Source organism: Diabrotica virgifera, chromosome 2 (genome assembly GCF_917563875.1).
Source record: "Diabrotica virgifera virgifera chromosome 2, PGI_DIABVI_V3a".
Lineage (NCBI taxonomy): Eukaryota > Metazoa > Arthropoda > Insecta > Coleoptera > Chrysomelidae > Diabrotica > Diabrotica virgifera.
This window is the reverse complement of record NC_065444.1, coordinates 222,680,788-222,698,637: the sequence shown is the minus strand read 5'-3', so window position 1 is coordinate 222,698,637 and position 17,850 is coordinate 222,680,788. Positions and strand designations below refer to the sequence as shown.

Below are 17,850 nucleotides of genomic sequence, written 5' to 3'. Positions count from 1 at the left end.
ATGGCTCAACAAACAAACAAAACACGAGTTGGCACGGTGAACTCGAAAACCACCCTTAATCACTTAAATATTTGTTTACAAATTATCTATATCATCTACCACTACAACAAACTCGATCTATTTTTGAAAATACGTAAGGATGGCCACAATAAAAACGGAAAAACTTGATTCTACCTCGACGGTACTATTCTGCCATCATCCCCAACGTAAAAAAAATGCTGTCCTTCTTCGCGCGTCCATCAGGGTCGCTTTTCAAAATTATCCACCTCGCTCTGCGTGCCGAGCGCCGTCTACCTGTCAATTTCTGGGTGTATGTTGGTTGCATACCCAGTAGTGCATGTCGCATATTTTGAAGGTGTCAAAATTGCTACAGCAGTGAACCTAGGCATGGTTTACTTCGGTGATCGATTCTGATGATGGCGTATTCGTCTGAAGCGACCCCAAAACCTCCGAGTAACAAAATCTGGCCCTTAATATTTTGGCATGTTTATACACTTTTGGATGTATTGATGCACTTTAAAATGCAATTATTATGCATTTCCACAAATTTTTCTATGGTAGACTTTTTTCCTGACATCATCCTGAATACAATGAAAACATTTGCAACTTATTTTTTCTAAATTCCCTGGTCTATGAAATATATTTAGTTAGATTTTCATTTGTACCGTTTTGTACATAGACAAGTGAAGTTTTACATATTCTCTAGTTAGTAACTAATATTAGAAATATATAATACCTACCAAAGATTTAAAAATTTTATCTTATTTTTGCTTATCTATATAATGGTGAGTGTTAAATACATTGTTAATTGCCTTTGAAATAATGATAATTCTATCCAATTCCGTTATTTATTTTGTATTTCTTTAAAAAACTTACTCGTAGTGTGTTATAAATAACTTCAATAATTTAAAAATAGTTACTTCTCCTTCCTCATCAGTTGCTTTGCTGTGGGATAAAAATTGCTGACTGCTTTAGTTGGGGTGTCCGTCTAAAAAATAGGTGTCTCAGAAAAAGGGTAATTACAGTATTTAGAACATAATAACAGATATTTTTGGTGTTGGTAGATTACTATATTTTTAGCTTGCAATAGTTATGTATAGTAGGTACCTATGTAGCTAGCTTTCTTTTTTGTATGTAGAGTCTTCTTCTTTATGTGCCGTCTTCTACCGAAGGTTGGCGACCATCAAACGATAGGTTTCTCTGTTTTGTGCCGCATGTATTATGTTCGCAGCTTCTGGTATTTGAAACCATTCTCTCAAGTTTCTCAGCCAGGATTTCTTCTTCCTGCCCAAACCTCTTCTACCTTCAATCTTGCCTTCGACGATAAGCTGTAGTAGACTGTACTTATCATTACGGAACACATGGCCCAGGTATGACGCTTTCCTCCTTTTAACAGTTGTTAACAATTCCAACTCTTTACCCATTCGTCTCAATACCTCTGTGTTGGTCACTCTATCTGTCCAAGGAATTCTCAGTATGCGTCGATACAGCCACATTTCTAGAGCCGCTAACTTCTTTATAGTTGCTGCTGTTAACGTCCACCCTTCTACTCCGTAAAGTAGCGTAGAGTCTAGGGAATAATAAAAATAGGATACCTATTATTTATATTTACATTAATTGTTGAATTTAATATTTAAAACAGGTTAATTTTGGTGCTTAAGTACTAATTTACTTTTCCTAATGCTAAGTTTGGAGTATATTATTGTAAAATTTCCTTATAACCCTAATAACCAACCCAGTAAATGACCGTTTTGAAGTGTAATTTTCAGCGTCACGACGGATTTGCTTGAAAATTTGGATAAGTATAGAATAACCAAATAACCAAAAAATGAATCATTTTTCGGGGAAAACTCATAAAACTTTTTTTAAGTGTGTAAAAGGAGCTTTTTACACCCAAAAATTTTTTTACAAAAGTTTCTGCATCAAAACTGAGCGAGTTACGCTCAAGATAAAGTTGACCCATTCTTTTTATTAAAATTTGGTTTTATAGTAGGAATTTTTTTTTTCAAAATATCTTAAAAGGTATTAGTGATACAAATCTCAAAGAGTAAAAAAATACAGGTTTTGCTTTTATAAATATTTTATATAAGACAAAAATTGATTAAGATATGTCTGTTTAAAGTTTGCATTCACTCATGGTTAGTGACTCGTTCAAGCCCTTTCAACTAGAATCATTTCAAAAATAAGCACTCTGAAGCGGTGAAACGTACTACAGCGGTAACACAGTGTTTCCCGTGCCTAATACATGCGTTTTAATGCATGCTATGTAGATATTGCCTCGCTTGCACTTGTACCTTCTCTACCTACTCGTTCGATTTTAAATGAGAAATCATTGAAAACATCACTCACGCACTAGGTGTTTATATCTTTGTTTAACAATAAAAAAATAAATTTTTAGCAATGCAAATAATCAAAACCGATATAATTTGACTTAAAATTTCAAATGCGGTAAGCAGAATTGCTATTTTATTTTTCAATCAAAAGTTATTCGGGTTCAAAATTGCAATTTTTCGATTTTTTGAAAGTTTAACCACGTTTATCTCAAAAACTATGCACCCTACGAAAAAACTTGTAGGAACAGTTTTTGCTTAGAATGACCCAAAAAATACAAAAAAATGTTTTGTTTTGCAAGAAATCTGTTATGTAATTCCTAAAGTTCTTTGTCTATAACAATCTTATCGACATGCGGATCAACTGTTACCCAAAAAATTCGTATTCTACGGGTCAAAATACAGTGGAACCTCGATAACTCGGATTAATCGGGACCGCGGTCGATCCGGGTTATCGAAAATCCAGGTTAGCCGGAGAGCATGGTAAAAATTAATAAAATACGGTATACTTATAGATAAAGTCCGTTATAATTAAAATAACATGAAATATAATATGCACAGTACAGTTGTATAGAGTACCTATAGTATAAATAGAGTGTAGACAGTATAGAGTATTGTTAATTTCTAGGTAAAAAAACTCACTCAGTTTCGATTGTGTAAATTTCGTCTGCCATCGGAACGATGTTATGTTATTTAAGAACAGTGGCTCTTTCATTGTTTAAAAGACCATTATTTAAAAAACAATTTTTTAAAAGACCGTTGGAAATAAATAAATGAATAACAGGTGCCTCTGTTGTTTGCGATAGCCCGAGATAATGAATACCATGAGTCATTTTCACTATCCTATCATATAGTTCAAATTACACAAATACCCATTATCTCTCAAATATTATATTATGGTCAAAGCGAAGTTTTATCAATGAAACTCGATATTTTTAAGACATTCCAGAAGAGGCTACAGATAAAATGTTTTAACATAATACCTACCTACATACATTTTTATTGTTGAAATATTTGTCTGATGAAAATCGGTCCGGGTTAGCCGGACTTCCGGGTTATCGGGGCCGACTTATCGAGGTTCCACTGTACATGAAAAAAACTTGGGTAAGTCCATCTAAATAAAGGAGGCCGTTGTACCCCCCCTGGCGACAGGACTATACAGGTCATTTAAAAAAATATATAAGTTAACTAAATTGTAAAGCACCAATGTTTAATTTCATTTGGGGTGCTAGATAGAGGGAGATTTCCACGATTTTTCTTACCAAAAAAGGGCTAACTTTATTTCGAGCGTGACTCGCTTTAGTTTTGATGCGAGAAACTTTTATAAAAAATAAAAATAAAACTTTCTTTAAACGTTTTAAAAAATTTTAATAAGTTTTCCCCGAAAAGTGCTTAATTTTTTGATTTCATTTCACGTTGAAATATTCTATTTGGAATTCGACGCATAAGAACAATTTTTCATGAGCTACAACTTTGCTTTTAATGGGTCGATAGACTTCATGAATACCTATATCATTTTTTTTTATTTTTTTATAAGCTATATTTTTGTTAATAATATTTTTTCGGTACAATACTTACTTTTTGAGTTATTTGGGAAAAACCGCCTGAAAACGTGTTTTTTGTTAAAAAATAAAAATTTTCACTCGTAACTAACTTGAAAAGTATTGGCTTAAGATAAAAAAAACTCTATGGAATAAAAGTTGCTTAGATAATTAGTCAATTTATCCATTTCGGGACTTATTTTGAACGTATGTTTTTACACCCCCGAGAAGGGGTGAAACTCACCCCCAGGGAAAAGCACACCCAGAGAATTTATATTGCTACCCAGAGAATTGAAAATAGTACACTATAAGTATATTGTATGCCTTTGTCAGATCTATAAAGATTGCATGAGTTAAAAGGTTGTGGGCTAATAATTTCTCAGTAACCTGCTTTAGAGAAAATACGCTGTCCATACAGGACCTGTCTGCACAAAGCCATTTTGTTATTACATCTGTCACCTCTTCTTCAATTTTATTATTTTTTATTTGGAGAGTTAATTTATGACACTTAGCCCCTATAGTTTGAACAATCCTTTCTATATCCTTTTTTGTAGATGTAAGTATGTGCTTTTTCCACTCAAATGGTAAGTTATGTTCTTGTCCTTTCTAGAATTAGGTGAAAACTCGCCAGTAATTCCCGTAATACTTGTGGGCTGTGTTTTAGTAATTCGTTCCGTATACCTTGTGGTCCGCATGATTTTCGATTTCCTGTACTTAGGTACTTCCTGTACCTACCTTCTGTTATTTCCTCGTCTTCATCGTATTCCAGTTTATATGTTCAGTTGTTGTACTGGTGTTCGTAAATTGTTTCAGTCAAAGTTGTGAGTAATGTTCGATCCAAGATTTTTCTTGAATCTAATTGGATCAAATCTATTCTACTCGTTTATTTTCTATTTGTTCTCAGATTTTTTACCGTTTTCCATGCTTCGCTTGATCTTGTTGACCGTATGTATTTGTTGAGCTCTTCGCTGTTACTTTCCCAAGAAATATTTTTTCAGTTACTATACTGTTACTATATTATTCTGGGCCGAGGAGTAGATCAGGTTTGTTAATTCTTGGCTAAGCCGCAGCTATAATAAAGAAATGATGTTGAGTCGTTTGGCAATGCACTAATATTGTATTTAGGTAGATTCGTTTCCAGTGGTTTTGATTGAGCTAGTTGGTTGTCACGTCATTTAGATGTAGTAGTCGCGGTCGACACTGTAAGTAATACATAACATTTTGATCTTACCAATATAGTGGTCAGTTCCGCACTGCGGTCCTCTTTTCTCTTACGTCTTCAACAACTTTTACCTATGCGTGTTTCTTGTTTTGTGATAGCATAATCTATAATTGACTTAATGTTTCTCGTTGGTTGGACCCAGGTATACTTATGTATGGTTTCATGTTCGTAGAATCCGTTTTTAATTTTCAAAGAGTGCTGTCCTCAGAATTCGATTAAATGTAATTAGAATTGGGATTCAATATAATTAAATACAGAGCTGGTTCGTCTACCATAAAACAAGACTCTAAATTCTAGCAAGTTCATAATATTTAACAAACTGTAGAAACCCAAAAGACTCCATCTTTAAACAAATAAATGTTCAAAAATAATAAAATCTTTGGATTTCTTGGTTCGGAAGCAGATTCTCTCTTATACCTATTCCCCATCCTTCTAAAAATTGCAAGGAAAAGAGTGATGAATGTAGAGACATGGGGAGTCTACATAGTTGCACTCCACAACATATCAATTCACCGAGGTAAAGATCAACAAATCTGCTTCCTAGTACTCGATACGTGAGTAAAACCTAGATAAAAGGTATTATATTTAATTTCGATTCAGAGATCATTACCATCTTTCTATGGACCATTTCGAACTCTTTTGTTCTCGTCAGGAAAGCATATGCAATGATGCTCTGAATCGAAAAATAAATATCTTTGCCATTCATGTCAATTACAAAATATAATTAACATTTAGACGCTATAGCGACCTCTTTTAACAAACTGTCGAAACCCAAAAGACTCCATCTTTAAACAAATAAATGTTCAAAAATAATAAAATCTTTGGATTTCTTGGTTCGGAAGCAGATTCTCTCTTATACCTATTCCCCATCCTTCTAAAAATTGCAAGGAAAAGGGTGATGAATGTAGAGACATGGGGAGTCTACTATTTATATATTTGGGGGAATCATAATATTTATTTCTCCCCTTTTGGAATAATTTGGAGAACAAATTATATATATTAAATCGGTTTTATAGCGTTCTACGCATTTCCTTTGCTAGTCGCCACTCCCTTTTATTGTAGCAGTCTTCCTCCCTTAAATTTCTTTTCGAGATCGCCTTGGAGATGCCCTTTATCCGTGTAGTTGCTGGTCTTCCTCGTTTTCGTTTTTCTGTGGGGGTCCATTCTAACACTTTTTTAAGGATTATTCTTTCCTCCATTCGCCTTACGTGTCCGTACCATATCATCTGTTGTTTTTCGATGTCATCTATGATTGTTCTTTCTATTGGCATTTGTTGTATAATGTCGTCGTTTCTTATATGTTCTAGTCTTGATCTTCTTGTTGACCTTCTCGAAAAATCCATCTCAGTGGCTAGTAATAATTTATCTTGGTAGTTTTTGGTTAATTGCCAGACTTCAGCTCCATAGGTTAACACTGGTTTTAATGTTGTGTTGTAAATTCGTTTTTTATTTTCTCTTCTTATATTTTTGACACAGTAACGAATTCAGGGTTCCCATCATCTGTTTTTCCTTTATTATCCTTTCTTTAGTATTTTCTTCGTTTCGTCCTGTACTAGTTAGTTTTATTCCCAGATATATGTATTCATTGCAGCTTGTAATTGTCTCCTGTTCCAGGTTCAGGTTCTCCGTTTCTTCCTTTGATAGGCATAGATATTGTGTTTTTTGGTATTCACCTCCAGACCCATTTTCTATGTTCCTCTTTTAGTTTCCTTGCCATATATATTCAATATCGCCCTTGTCCTGGGCAATTACAATTTGGTCAACTGCATAGTGCAGCGTGTAGAGTATCGGATCTCCTATCGCGGTAGTCCCTAGTCCAATTCCATACCTAATGCATTTCTTCTTCCATTGGTTGCGTTCGGACGACCACAGCGGCTGACTGTCAGCAGAAATCGGCTAAGTGCTTGTATCCAGCGCTGATAGGGAAAGCTTAGTAAATCTCTTAGCGGCTGACTTCCAGCGGTGTCGTCTAAACGCTACCGCTGGCTCAGCTGTCCAGCCGCTGTGGTCGTCCGAACGCACCCATTGTCTAAGGGCTTCATTAATATAAGGACTTATACAGGGTGTCCCGAAAAGATTGGTCATAAATTATACCACAGATTCTGGGGTCAAAAATAAGTTGATTGAACCTCACTTACCTATATACAATAGTGCACACAAAAAAGTTACAGCCCTTTGAAGTTACAAAATGAAAATAGATTTTTTTTCATATATCGAAAACTCCTAGAGATTTTTTATTGAAAATGGACATGTGGCATTCTTATGACAGCAACATCTTAAAAAAAATTAAAATTAAATTTGTGCACACCATAAAAATTTTATGGGGGTTTTGTTCCCTTAAACCCCCCCAAACTTTTGTGTACGTTCCAATTAAATTATTATTGTGGCACCATTAGTTAAACACAATGTTTTTAAAACTTTTTTGCCTCCTAGTACTTTTTCGATAAGCCAGTGTTTATCGAGATATTTTGAATATTTTTCGAATCCACCACATATTTGTATATGGTTAAGTACGATTATAGACACCTGTTAATAATCTGAAAATGTATTTATAATTTACATTTTTAGGTGTATTTTGAAAAAGAAGCCAGATCTCGATAAAAGGTGACTTATCAAAAAAAGACTAAGAGGCAAAAAAGTTTTAAAAATACTGTGTTTAACTAATGGTACCACAATAATAGTTTAATTGGAACGAACACATACATTTGGGGGGTTTAAAGGAACAAAACCCCCATAAAATTTTTATGTAAATATATTAAAAAAGAAGCCGCATCTCGATAAAAACTGGCTTATCGAAAAAATACTAAGAGGCAAAAATTGGAACGTACACAAAAGTTTGGGGGGGTTTAAAGGAACGAAACCCCCATAAATTTTTTATGGGGTGGACAAATTTCACTATAATTTTGTTTTAAGATGTTCCTGCCATAAGAATGATACGTGTCCATTTTCAATAAAAAATCTCTTATAGTTTTCGATGTATTGAAAAAAATCGATTTTCAGTTTGTAACTTCAAAGGGCTGTAACTTTTTTTATGATCACATTTGTACTAAGGTAAGTTAGGTTCAATCGAACTATTTTTAACCCCAAAATGTGTGGTATAATTTATGACCAATCTTTTCGGGACACCCTATATATTGAATAATACATACAACCTTGTCTTAGCTCTTTAGTGATCGGGAATCCTTTTGATAATTTAATTCCGATTTTAATTTTGGATGTCGAGTTTCTATGTAGTACTTTGAGTACCTGAATAATAGATACATTTATGCTGGTCTTTTCTAGTACTTCCCATAGTCTATTAATGGGGACCGTGTCATATGCCTTCGTTAGACCTACCATGAGTAAATGCAACTCTTGGACTATTGACAGCCTTTTTTCTATTACTGGAGTTATACAGAAAATGTTGTCTATTGTAGATCTACCTGCCCTAAAGCCGCTTTGTTTCTCTGATTCGTATGGACGGTACCTACTCTTCACATATTAGGTAGGTCTTTTAGAATTCTTCTTTACAGTCGACTTAGTATGCTAGTTACGGTAATACCTCTGTGTTGAGAAAAATTCATCGCAATATTTATAATTATTTTGAAATTGAAATTTAAAGTCACATTTTTTCTGCCTAATGGTCACACAGTCCACACTATCATCATCATTCTCTTTGCCTTATCGCTATGCGGGGTCGGCTTCCCTAATTGCATTTCTCCACACAATTCTATCCTGGGTCATATCAATATTAATCCCCTTTACCAACATGTCCTGCCTAATCGTCTCCCCCCACGTCTTCTTTGGTCTTCCTCTCCTACTCCTTCCAGGAATCTGCACTTCAGCTACTCTTCGTATTGGATGATTAACGTCTCGACGTTGAATATGACCAAACCATCTCAACCTATGCTCTCGCATTTTGGCATCAATTGGTTCTACACCTAGACTTCCCCTAATATACCCTTTTTTAATTTTATCCTTTCTTGTCACTCCACTCATCCATCTAAGTATTCTCATCTCCGCCACATGCATTCGTTGTTCCTCTTTCTTTTTCACTGCCCAACATTCAGTTCCGTACATCATAGCCGGTCTTATGGCTGTTTTATAGAATTTTCCTTTCAGCTTCATTGAAATTTTTCTGTCACACAACACACCGCTCGCTTCCTTCCACTTCATCCATCCAGCCCTAATTCTACTGCATGCATCTCCATCTATTTCTCCATTACTCTGTAATACCGATCCCAGGTACTTAAAACTATTGCTTTTTACAATCAGTTCACCATCCAAAGATACCATTTTATTTGTAGTATTTCCATCTTTAAATGAACATTCCAAATACTCTGTCTTTGTCCTACTAAGTTTTAAACTTTTTCCACCAGAGCTCGTGTCCACTGTTCCAGTTTTTGTCCTAAGTCTCTTTCACTATTTCCTACTAACACGACATCATCAGCATACATTAAGCACCATGGAATGTTACCCTGTAGTTTCGCTGTTATCTGGTCCAAAACTAATGAGAATAAATATGGACTAAGCACCGAGCCTTGGTGCAATCCTACTTTCACATGAAATTTATCAGTCCCTCCCACACCTGTCCTAACACTAGTCGTTACTCCCTCATACATATCCCTCACAATCTTTACATATGCACCAGGGACTCCTTTCTTATTGAGTGTCCACCATAGAATCTCTCGAGGAACTCTAACATATGCTTTCTCAAGATCAATGAATACCATATGGGCGTTTGTTTCTTTACTCCTGTATTTTACCATCAACTGCCTTATAATGAAAATTGCATCTGTTGTTGATCTGCCCTGCATCAAGCCAAATTGATTCTCGGATATGTCGGTCTCTTCACGTATCCGTCTATCAATTACTCTCTCCCATATTTTCATGGTGTGTCTAAGCAGTTTTATAGCCCTGTAGTTTGTACACTGCTGTATATCTCCCTTGTTTTTGTAGAAAGGTACTAGTATACTGCTTCTCCATTCGTCTGGCATTTGTCCAACTTCCATAATTCTATTAAATAAATCTGCTAGCCACCTTGTTCCTGTCTCTCCCAATGCTTTCCATACTTCCCCAGGAATATCATCTGGTCCTACTGCTTTTCCTTTCTTTATTTTTTGAAGCGTTTGAGCCACTTCCTCGTTTGTTATTTTGGTGACCATTGCTGCTACTGTCTCCGTTGACTCCACAGGCTGTCTGTCAAATTCTTCATTTAATAAGCTGTCAAAGTAATTTCTCCATCTCTTTTTGACATCCTTTTCGTGAACTAGTATTTTATTATTTTCATCTCGGATACATCTAATCTGATTAAAATCTTTTGCTTTCTTTGCTCTCTGTTTGGCTATTTTATATATCTTCGTTTCGCCTTCCCTGGTATCAAGTTGATCGTATAGGTTTGAATACGCTTCTGCTTTAGCTTTTGCTACTGCTACTTTCGCTTCCTTCTTCGCGACCATATAGTTTTGAAGATCTGTGTTGGATCTGGTTTCTTGCCACTTTTTATATAATTTTCTCTTCTTTTTGTGGACTGTCACATAGTCCACATTAATTCAAAATTATTCATTTTTTATAAAAGTTGGCTAAAAATACCTAAACCTTAGGATAAGTAGGTACCTAATTTTTTCTAATTATTTTTAGGTAAGAAATTGAAAATATGGACAGCAGTGAGTCCCTATTGATGTTAGCAATAGATCATGGTGACTATGCTGAAGTTGCCAGATTGCTAGACAATGGTGTGGATATCCATTTTACGGAATCAACAGGATTTTCGCCGTTACACAAAGCTGTAGAAAAAAGATATTTAGAGATAGTGGAGCTCTTACTTAAAAGAAATGCTAATGTAAACGCCAGTTTAAATCGATTTAATCAATATGTACCTCCGCCTCTACACCTGGCAGCTGTGTGCGGCCGTCTTGATGTATTAACATTATTGATCGCATATGGTGCATCTTTAGAAACCAAAAGTATGGATGGATTACTACCAATACACATAGCAGCACAAAAAGGCAATTTTAATATAGTTAAATATTTTGTAGAAAATAAATTGTACCATGTTGATATTTGTGGGAACAACCTTCGAACCCCTTTAATTTGTGCTGTCGTCGGGGGACATACAGAAATTATTGAGTTTTTAATCCAATGCGATGCCGATGTTAAGAAAGCAGATGTGTTTGACACTACAGCACTGCACTATGCATGTCAGGAAAATCTTAAAGATATTATCGAAATATTGATAAGAAGAGGTTCTAACCTCGATGCTAAAACGTACAATGGAGAAACACCACTACATATATGCGTTAGGAAGGGATACCTTGAAGTAGCAAAGCGCCTTATAGAAAGCGGGGCAAGGTCTCATCTAGAAGGAGGTGTTAGTGGCAACAGCCCACTACACTTAGCGGCTCAGTATAATCAACAAGAAATACTGGAATATATTTTCAAAATGGGTATTAGTGCTAATTTTCAAACAGTAGATGGCTACTGTTTGTTGCATGTCGCTGCTAGATTTAACCAACCACAAATGGTTAAGTTATTACTTCAAAACGGAGCAAATATCGAGGGTAAAATTATTTCTAGAGGTACTACTGCCTTACATTTAGCTTCAAGTTCTAATTGCTGTGATGTAATAAAAGTTTTATTAAATAAAGGAGCTGATGTAATGGCAATAGATAAGAAGGGCCGAAGACCACTGGATTTTGTGTATGAACATTTTAATGCTGATCCAAATGAAATGCGAAGATACGATATGAAATGTAGTGCGGAGCTATTAGTAAAACACATGTTATTATTCTACAAAGATATAGAAGTGACAACGCCTAGTAATTTTCCAAGTGGAACAAGCATAAACGAATTTAAACAAAAGTGCCAAGAAGAAATCGAACAAATGAAAACCTGTTTGATAGAAAATACCACAGTGTCTTTATATACCTTTTTACAAGCCTTACGAAATAGAAATAAATTATTAAAATTTTTACGCAACCACGAATTACAAGAAGAAATGAAAAATATTAAACAGTATATTGAGAAATATCCGATTTACTCCAGCCTTTTGCCAATGGTCTTAGACGAAGTGCATAACGGTATGAAAAGACTACTGCTACTGGAAAAAGCTGGCACTGCAATGGATATCATGGTTCCAAACCTTATATTGGAGTGTAAAATAAATATCTTGCAAATGCTAAACAATGAGGATCTTTCTAGTCTAATCGAATCAGTAAAAGTCGAGTTTTATTAGTCATCATAATCATCATAATCAATGACGTTACAACTCTTCGTGTGAGTCTTTGCCACGTTTACTATTGCCTTCCATGTTTTTCGGTCCTGTGCCACTAATTCCCATTGTCGCACTCCCATTTTCTCTAGATTTTCTTTCACTGCATCTTTCCACCTTTTTGTAGGCAGTCCTAAAGACCTTGTTCCATCTGGCCCTTCCCAGAACCCAGAACACATTGTTTATAAGGCGATTGTCGTTACTGCCTACTACATGCCCTGTCCATATGAGTCTATTGGCCTTTATAATCTGACTAGATTTTCCTTTGCGAATAGAGACTCTAACTCGTTATTGTATCTGCGCCTCTATTCGTTTGTCACGCTGCGCAGTCTCTGCAAGGGCACGGGCGCCCATATAAAAATTTTCAGGGGGGGGCAGACGTGACGATGTTGCACATTATATTTTGTATACTTTGGATAACCATATATAGTTATAGTTTACTTCTTCTAAAAGTGTCTATCTTCTGGAGATGTTGGAGACCACATTGACCCATCTTATTCTATTTACGGCAGCTCGAAACAGATCAGTTGACGTTAGACCAGTCCACTTCCTAAGATTGGCCAGCCAGGATATACGTCTACGTCCAGGGCCTCTCTTGCCCTCAATCTTGCCTTGTAGAATCAACTGTAGCAGTCGGTATTTTTCATTACGCATAATGTGGCCGAAGTAAGCCAATTTTCTGTTCTTTACGGTGTTAATTATATCTTTGTCTTTTCTTAGCCTCTAGAGAATAGTTATATTAGTTGTGTGGTGTATATATGAGACCCTCAACATACGTCGGTAGCACCACATTTCAAACGCCTCTAACCGTTTTATGGCATCTTCTGTCAGGCTCCAGCTTTCAACTCCGTATAGGAGGACACTAAAGACGTAACATCTAAGAATTCTTATGCGTATATTGATACTGAAAGACAAGTTGCACAGAATTTTCCTAAGACTGTTAAAAGAGCTTCTGGCTTTTTCAATACGAGTTTTTATTTCCCAAGTATCCTTAATGTTGCAGCAATATATAGTTTACAGCACCTGAAAAGCTAGGGGGGCACGGTCCCCCCTGCCCATGGGTATGGGCGCCCATGTGCAAGGGCCATATATCATTCGAAGGTACGATTTTACGTTCGATTTTACATTCGATTTTACGTTCCCACACCAGCAATTTATTTACTTCTCTTTTTGTTAGTTTCCATGTTTCGCTTCCATACGTGACTGCTGGTCGTATTATGGTCTTATACAGGGTGGTTCATCTTATTCGCTTCGGTCTCTGTACAGAAAACCACTTGATATTTTAAAAAAATTTCTTCACAGAAATATACAGGGCCTTTAATACTACAACCTAAAAATAATGTGAATTATACAGGGTGTTCCAAAAAAGAGTGGTATATCAAAGTTATATTTTTTCTTATGGAATGCCCTATATCTGATGACATTAATGAATTGACCTTAAAAAATAAGCTATACTCTCATAAGGGTTACCTATACCTAAATACAGGGTGTTTTGATTTATTCCGATTTTTATAAAAATATAAGGTTTTAGAAAAAAATAAATATCTACGAATCTAAGAAGCAGTAACAAATTCTTTCTTGGATCTTAATAATAGACTATTTAGCATACTTAAACAGATGCTTATTGCAACAAAATTTCTTACAGGGTGGTCAAAATATGAGATTGTTCTATTAACAAATTCAAGCTGTAATAACTTACTTATTTTAAATGTAACACCCTGTATCTTACTAGTCTATCGCGTAGAAAATTTACTTAGCTTTCAATTTGTACTGGGGTTTCCTATGCCTATCTTTTTACAGGGTGGTCAAAATATTAGATTGTTCTATTAACAAATTCAAGCTGTTATAACTTACTTATTTTAAATGGAACACCCTGTATCTTACTAGTCTATCGAGTAGAAAATTTACTTAGCTTTCAATTCTTATTAGGGTTTCCTATACCTATCTCCCTTCATTTTTTAAATATTTAAAGATTTCCTAATTTGTAAGCTTTAAAAATTAGAATTAAGTACCTATGTCGTGGTTATGTACAACACATCACCAACACCGGCAATATACTTAAATATCTTAGTCAAGATAGTTTCATTAATAAAATTCACATTTTTATCATTTAATCACACAGAGTGTTCTTATTTTAAATGACACACTCGATATTCTATTCTTTATAATGGAAGATATTTAAAATCTCTTCAATTCCATGTTAACATTCTCAATACACATGTTATTCTGTAGATATAAATTCCCATGTTATTCTGTAAATACCCATGTTTACATATTTTTGTACAATAGGCTCGTTTTCGTCAAAGTAGCCGTTGCATTTAATTGTTTGTAATTGCGATTTAAAGATTCAAACAAAAAGTGGCGTTCTTAAATTTACTTAATAACCGTTGGGGTAAGATATGGAAAATACTTATACGGAATGAAATATAATTTAAATATCTTCCAGAATACGGCATCTAATATATGGTATGCAGTTTAAAATAAACGTATTATTCAATTTCACATGTAGGCCAAAATCAACTAAAATAATACAACACTCTGTGTGACTACATGATAACACTGAAAATTTCATTAATGACAGTATCTTGTCTAAGTATATTGCCTATGTTTTGGTGATGTGTTGTACATAAACACGACATAGGTACCTACTTAATTCTAATTTTTAAAGCTTACAAATTAGGAAATCTTTAATATTTAAAAAATGAAGGGAGATAGGTATAGGAAACCCTAATAAGAATTGAAAGCTAAGTAAATTTTCTACTCGATAGACTAGTAAGATACAGGGTGTTCCATTTAAAATAAGTAAGTTATTGCAGCTTGAATTTGTTAATAGAACAATCTAATATTTTGACCGCCCTGTAAAACGATAGGTATAGGAAACCCTAGTACAAATTGAAAGCTAAGTAAATTTTCTACGCAATAGATTAGTAAGATACAGGGTGTTCCATTTAAAATAAGTAAGTTATTACAGCTTGAATTTGTTAATAGAACAATCTCATATTTTGACCACCCTGTAAGAAATTTTGTTGCAATAAGCATCTGTTTAAGTATGCTAAATAGTCTTTTATTAAGATCCAAGAAAGAATTTGTTACTGCTTCTTAGATTCGTAGATATTTTATTTTTTTCTAAAACCTTACATTTTTATAAAAATCGAAATAAATCAAAACACCCCGTGTTTAGGTATAGGGAACCCTTATGAAAGTATAGCTTATTTTTTAAGGTCAATTCAATAATGTCATCAGATATAGGGCATTCCATAAGAAAAAATATAACTTTGATATACCTCTCTTTTTTGGAACACCCTGTATAATTCACATTATTTTTAGGTTGTAGTATTAAAGGCCCTGTATATTTCTGTGAAGAAATTTTTTTAAAATATCAAGTGGTTTTCCGTACAGAGACCGAGGCGAATAAGGTGAACCACCCTGTATATCTGGATTTTTGCACCTCGTGAAAGAAGTTTTGACTTCATTAGATATTGCACTGCAAAGAAAGATATGTTTCCTGCCATTTTGTTTTGTTCATATTTTGTTGTCATTTGTGATTGTTGCTCCTAGATTTTTAAATTCTTTAACCACTTCGGTTATGATCGTTTATAGTAATGTTTTGCCTTATTCGCCGTCGTTCTTGTTTTGACGACCATGTATTTTGTTTTTGTTTTCATTTATTTTTAGACCGATGTTTAATGCAGCTTCTTCAAAGCTCGAGAAAATATCCTTAATTTCTAATGTTGATTGTGCCACTGCGTCTACGTCATCGGCAAAGGCGAGTATAATTTTTGCTCCCCGAGCAGTTATGTCTGGTTTGATTTTTGGATACATTTTTCGCATAACATATTCTAAGGCCAGGTTATACAACAATGGGGACAACGGATCTCCCTGTCTCAGTCCAGAATTCACGCAGAAAGCATTTGATATCTTTCGCACTATTCTAACTTGTGCAAAGGAGTTACTTACACACATTTGTGTTACCGCAGCTAGTTTGTTGCGTTGGGTACCTACGCCGAGCTCGATCATTGCCTTCCATAATGTTGCACGATTAATTGAATCATAAGCCTGTTTGAAATCTTTATAAAGATCTGATGCACGTCCTGATTATATTCCAAATACTTTTTAAGCATTTGTCTTATTGTAAGTATTTGATCAATAGGTATAGTCGATCTTCCAGGCCAGAAACCACACTGGTAGTCACCAACTATTTTCTTCGGCGTATGGTAGTAACCTTTTTAATAATAATTTTAATTTTTACATAAATACAAGTTGAAATTTATAAGCATATACAGTGTTGCCAGAGAAATTTTCACAAACAGGCCCGGCCCCAGGGGTGGACGAATTAGGCGTCCGCCCAGGGCAGAAAATTTAGGGGAGGAAAATTTTAGATTGGACAAAAATTTGCGACAGCGAAGTTTTGAAATTGAAGAAATAATAATAATTTATTATGTGTTTAATATTGATTGATAATGTTTTTAATATTGAATTAAGAGCGACAAAAATGCAAATGTAAAAACGAGAATTAAATAAGTAAAACAATGACAATAATAAATTATATCTCGATTTGATTTTTGTATGATTTTTAAAATTGTATTACCATTATATTCTTAAATTATTAGCTTTACTTTTTATTGTTAATTATTATTTTAATCTTATTATTACCTAATACGTGCCTTTAATTGTTATTTGAAGTCTATTATTTTGATATTTTTAATTTTGTACTGCTTTATATTATTTGATATTAAATTAATAACATGCCGCACAAAATCCTGGGGACAACCTGAAGATGACCTGAAGCAGCGTTCTTCCTTGAATATTCACTTGATTTCTATCTAAACTAAAAACAAGTCAAAAAATCAGGAGCGTCATTTGAAATTTTGATTGGGGAGGGGGCAAGCATTTATATATACAATACATTATGGTAGGGGAGCAAAGTATGCTAAATGTGCAGTCACTCGAGCGCTTTGGGGACCTATTGGGTTGTGAAGAGTAGGTCCTAAAACCAAAAAAAGTTAAGTATAGTTTTGCATTTTAGTGGGGACTAGTCCATTTTTAATTTAATTTTCCATTTCCAACAATCGCTTTTTAGATTAGATATAGTGCCGTCTGTCCATAATCCAAAAAAATGTCTCGAATAACAGTTACTTATTTTCACGTAAGGAATCCAAATCTGCAATAAAAGATGGGGGCTCCGATTTAAGATTTTAAAGTAACCCATCACCCCAACTCCGTGGGGGGTCGTGATTGGTGCCATTCGATAGATTTTTCAAAAATATTGAATAAGTGTTTTGTCCAGTCTTTCGATCTGATGTTCATTTCGAGAAATATCGCGCGATTCATATTTAAAATATTAAATTTACCCCCCACCCCTCTCCGTGGGAAGTCGTGTTTGGTGTCATTCGATGGATTTTTGAAAAATATTGAGTACGTATTTTTTAGTTTTTCAATCTGTCATTCATTTCGCAAAATATTCGCTTTTTTCTTGTGAAACTTTGGGACTCACCCATTTCCTTACGC

At 34.6% G+C, this 17,850-nt stretch overlaps 1 protein-coding gene across 2 annotated transcripts; it reads left to right on the top strand.

Annotated features, from left to right (window-relative positions):
• The first annotated feature begins 646 nt into the window (after positions 1 to 646).
• Positions 647 to 13,657, top strand: LOC126880407 (ankyrin-1-like). Of its 2 annotated transcripts, none has more exons than XM_050644247.1 (2): positions 647 to 785; positions 10,713 to 13,657. In XM_050644247.1, exon 2 carries the CDS (start codon positions 10,729 to 10,731, stop codon positions 12,304 to 12,306), a length of 1,578 nt encoding a protein of 525 aa, XP_050500204.1. In that variant the 5' UTR covers positions 647 to 785; positions 10,713 to 10,728; the 3' UTR covers positions 12,307 to 13,657. The 2 variants fall into 2 exon arrangements, with proteins under 2 accessions (XP_050500204.1, XP_050500205.1); XM_050644248.1 differs by lacking the exon at positions 647 to 785 and adding an exon at positions 878 to 1,015.
• Positions 13,658 to 17,850: the final 4,193 nt, after the last annotated feature.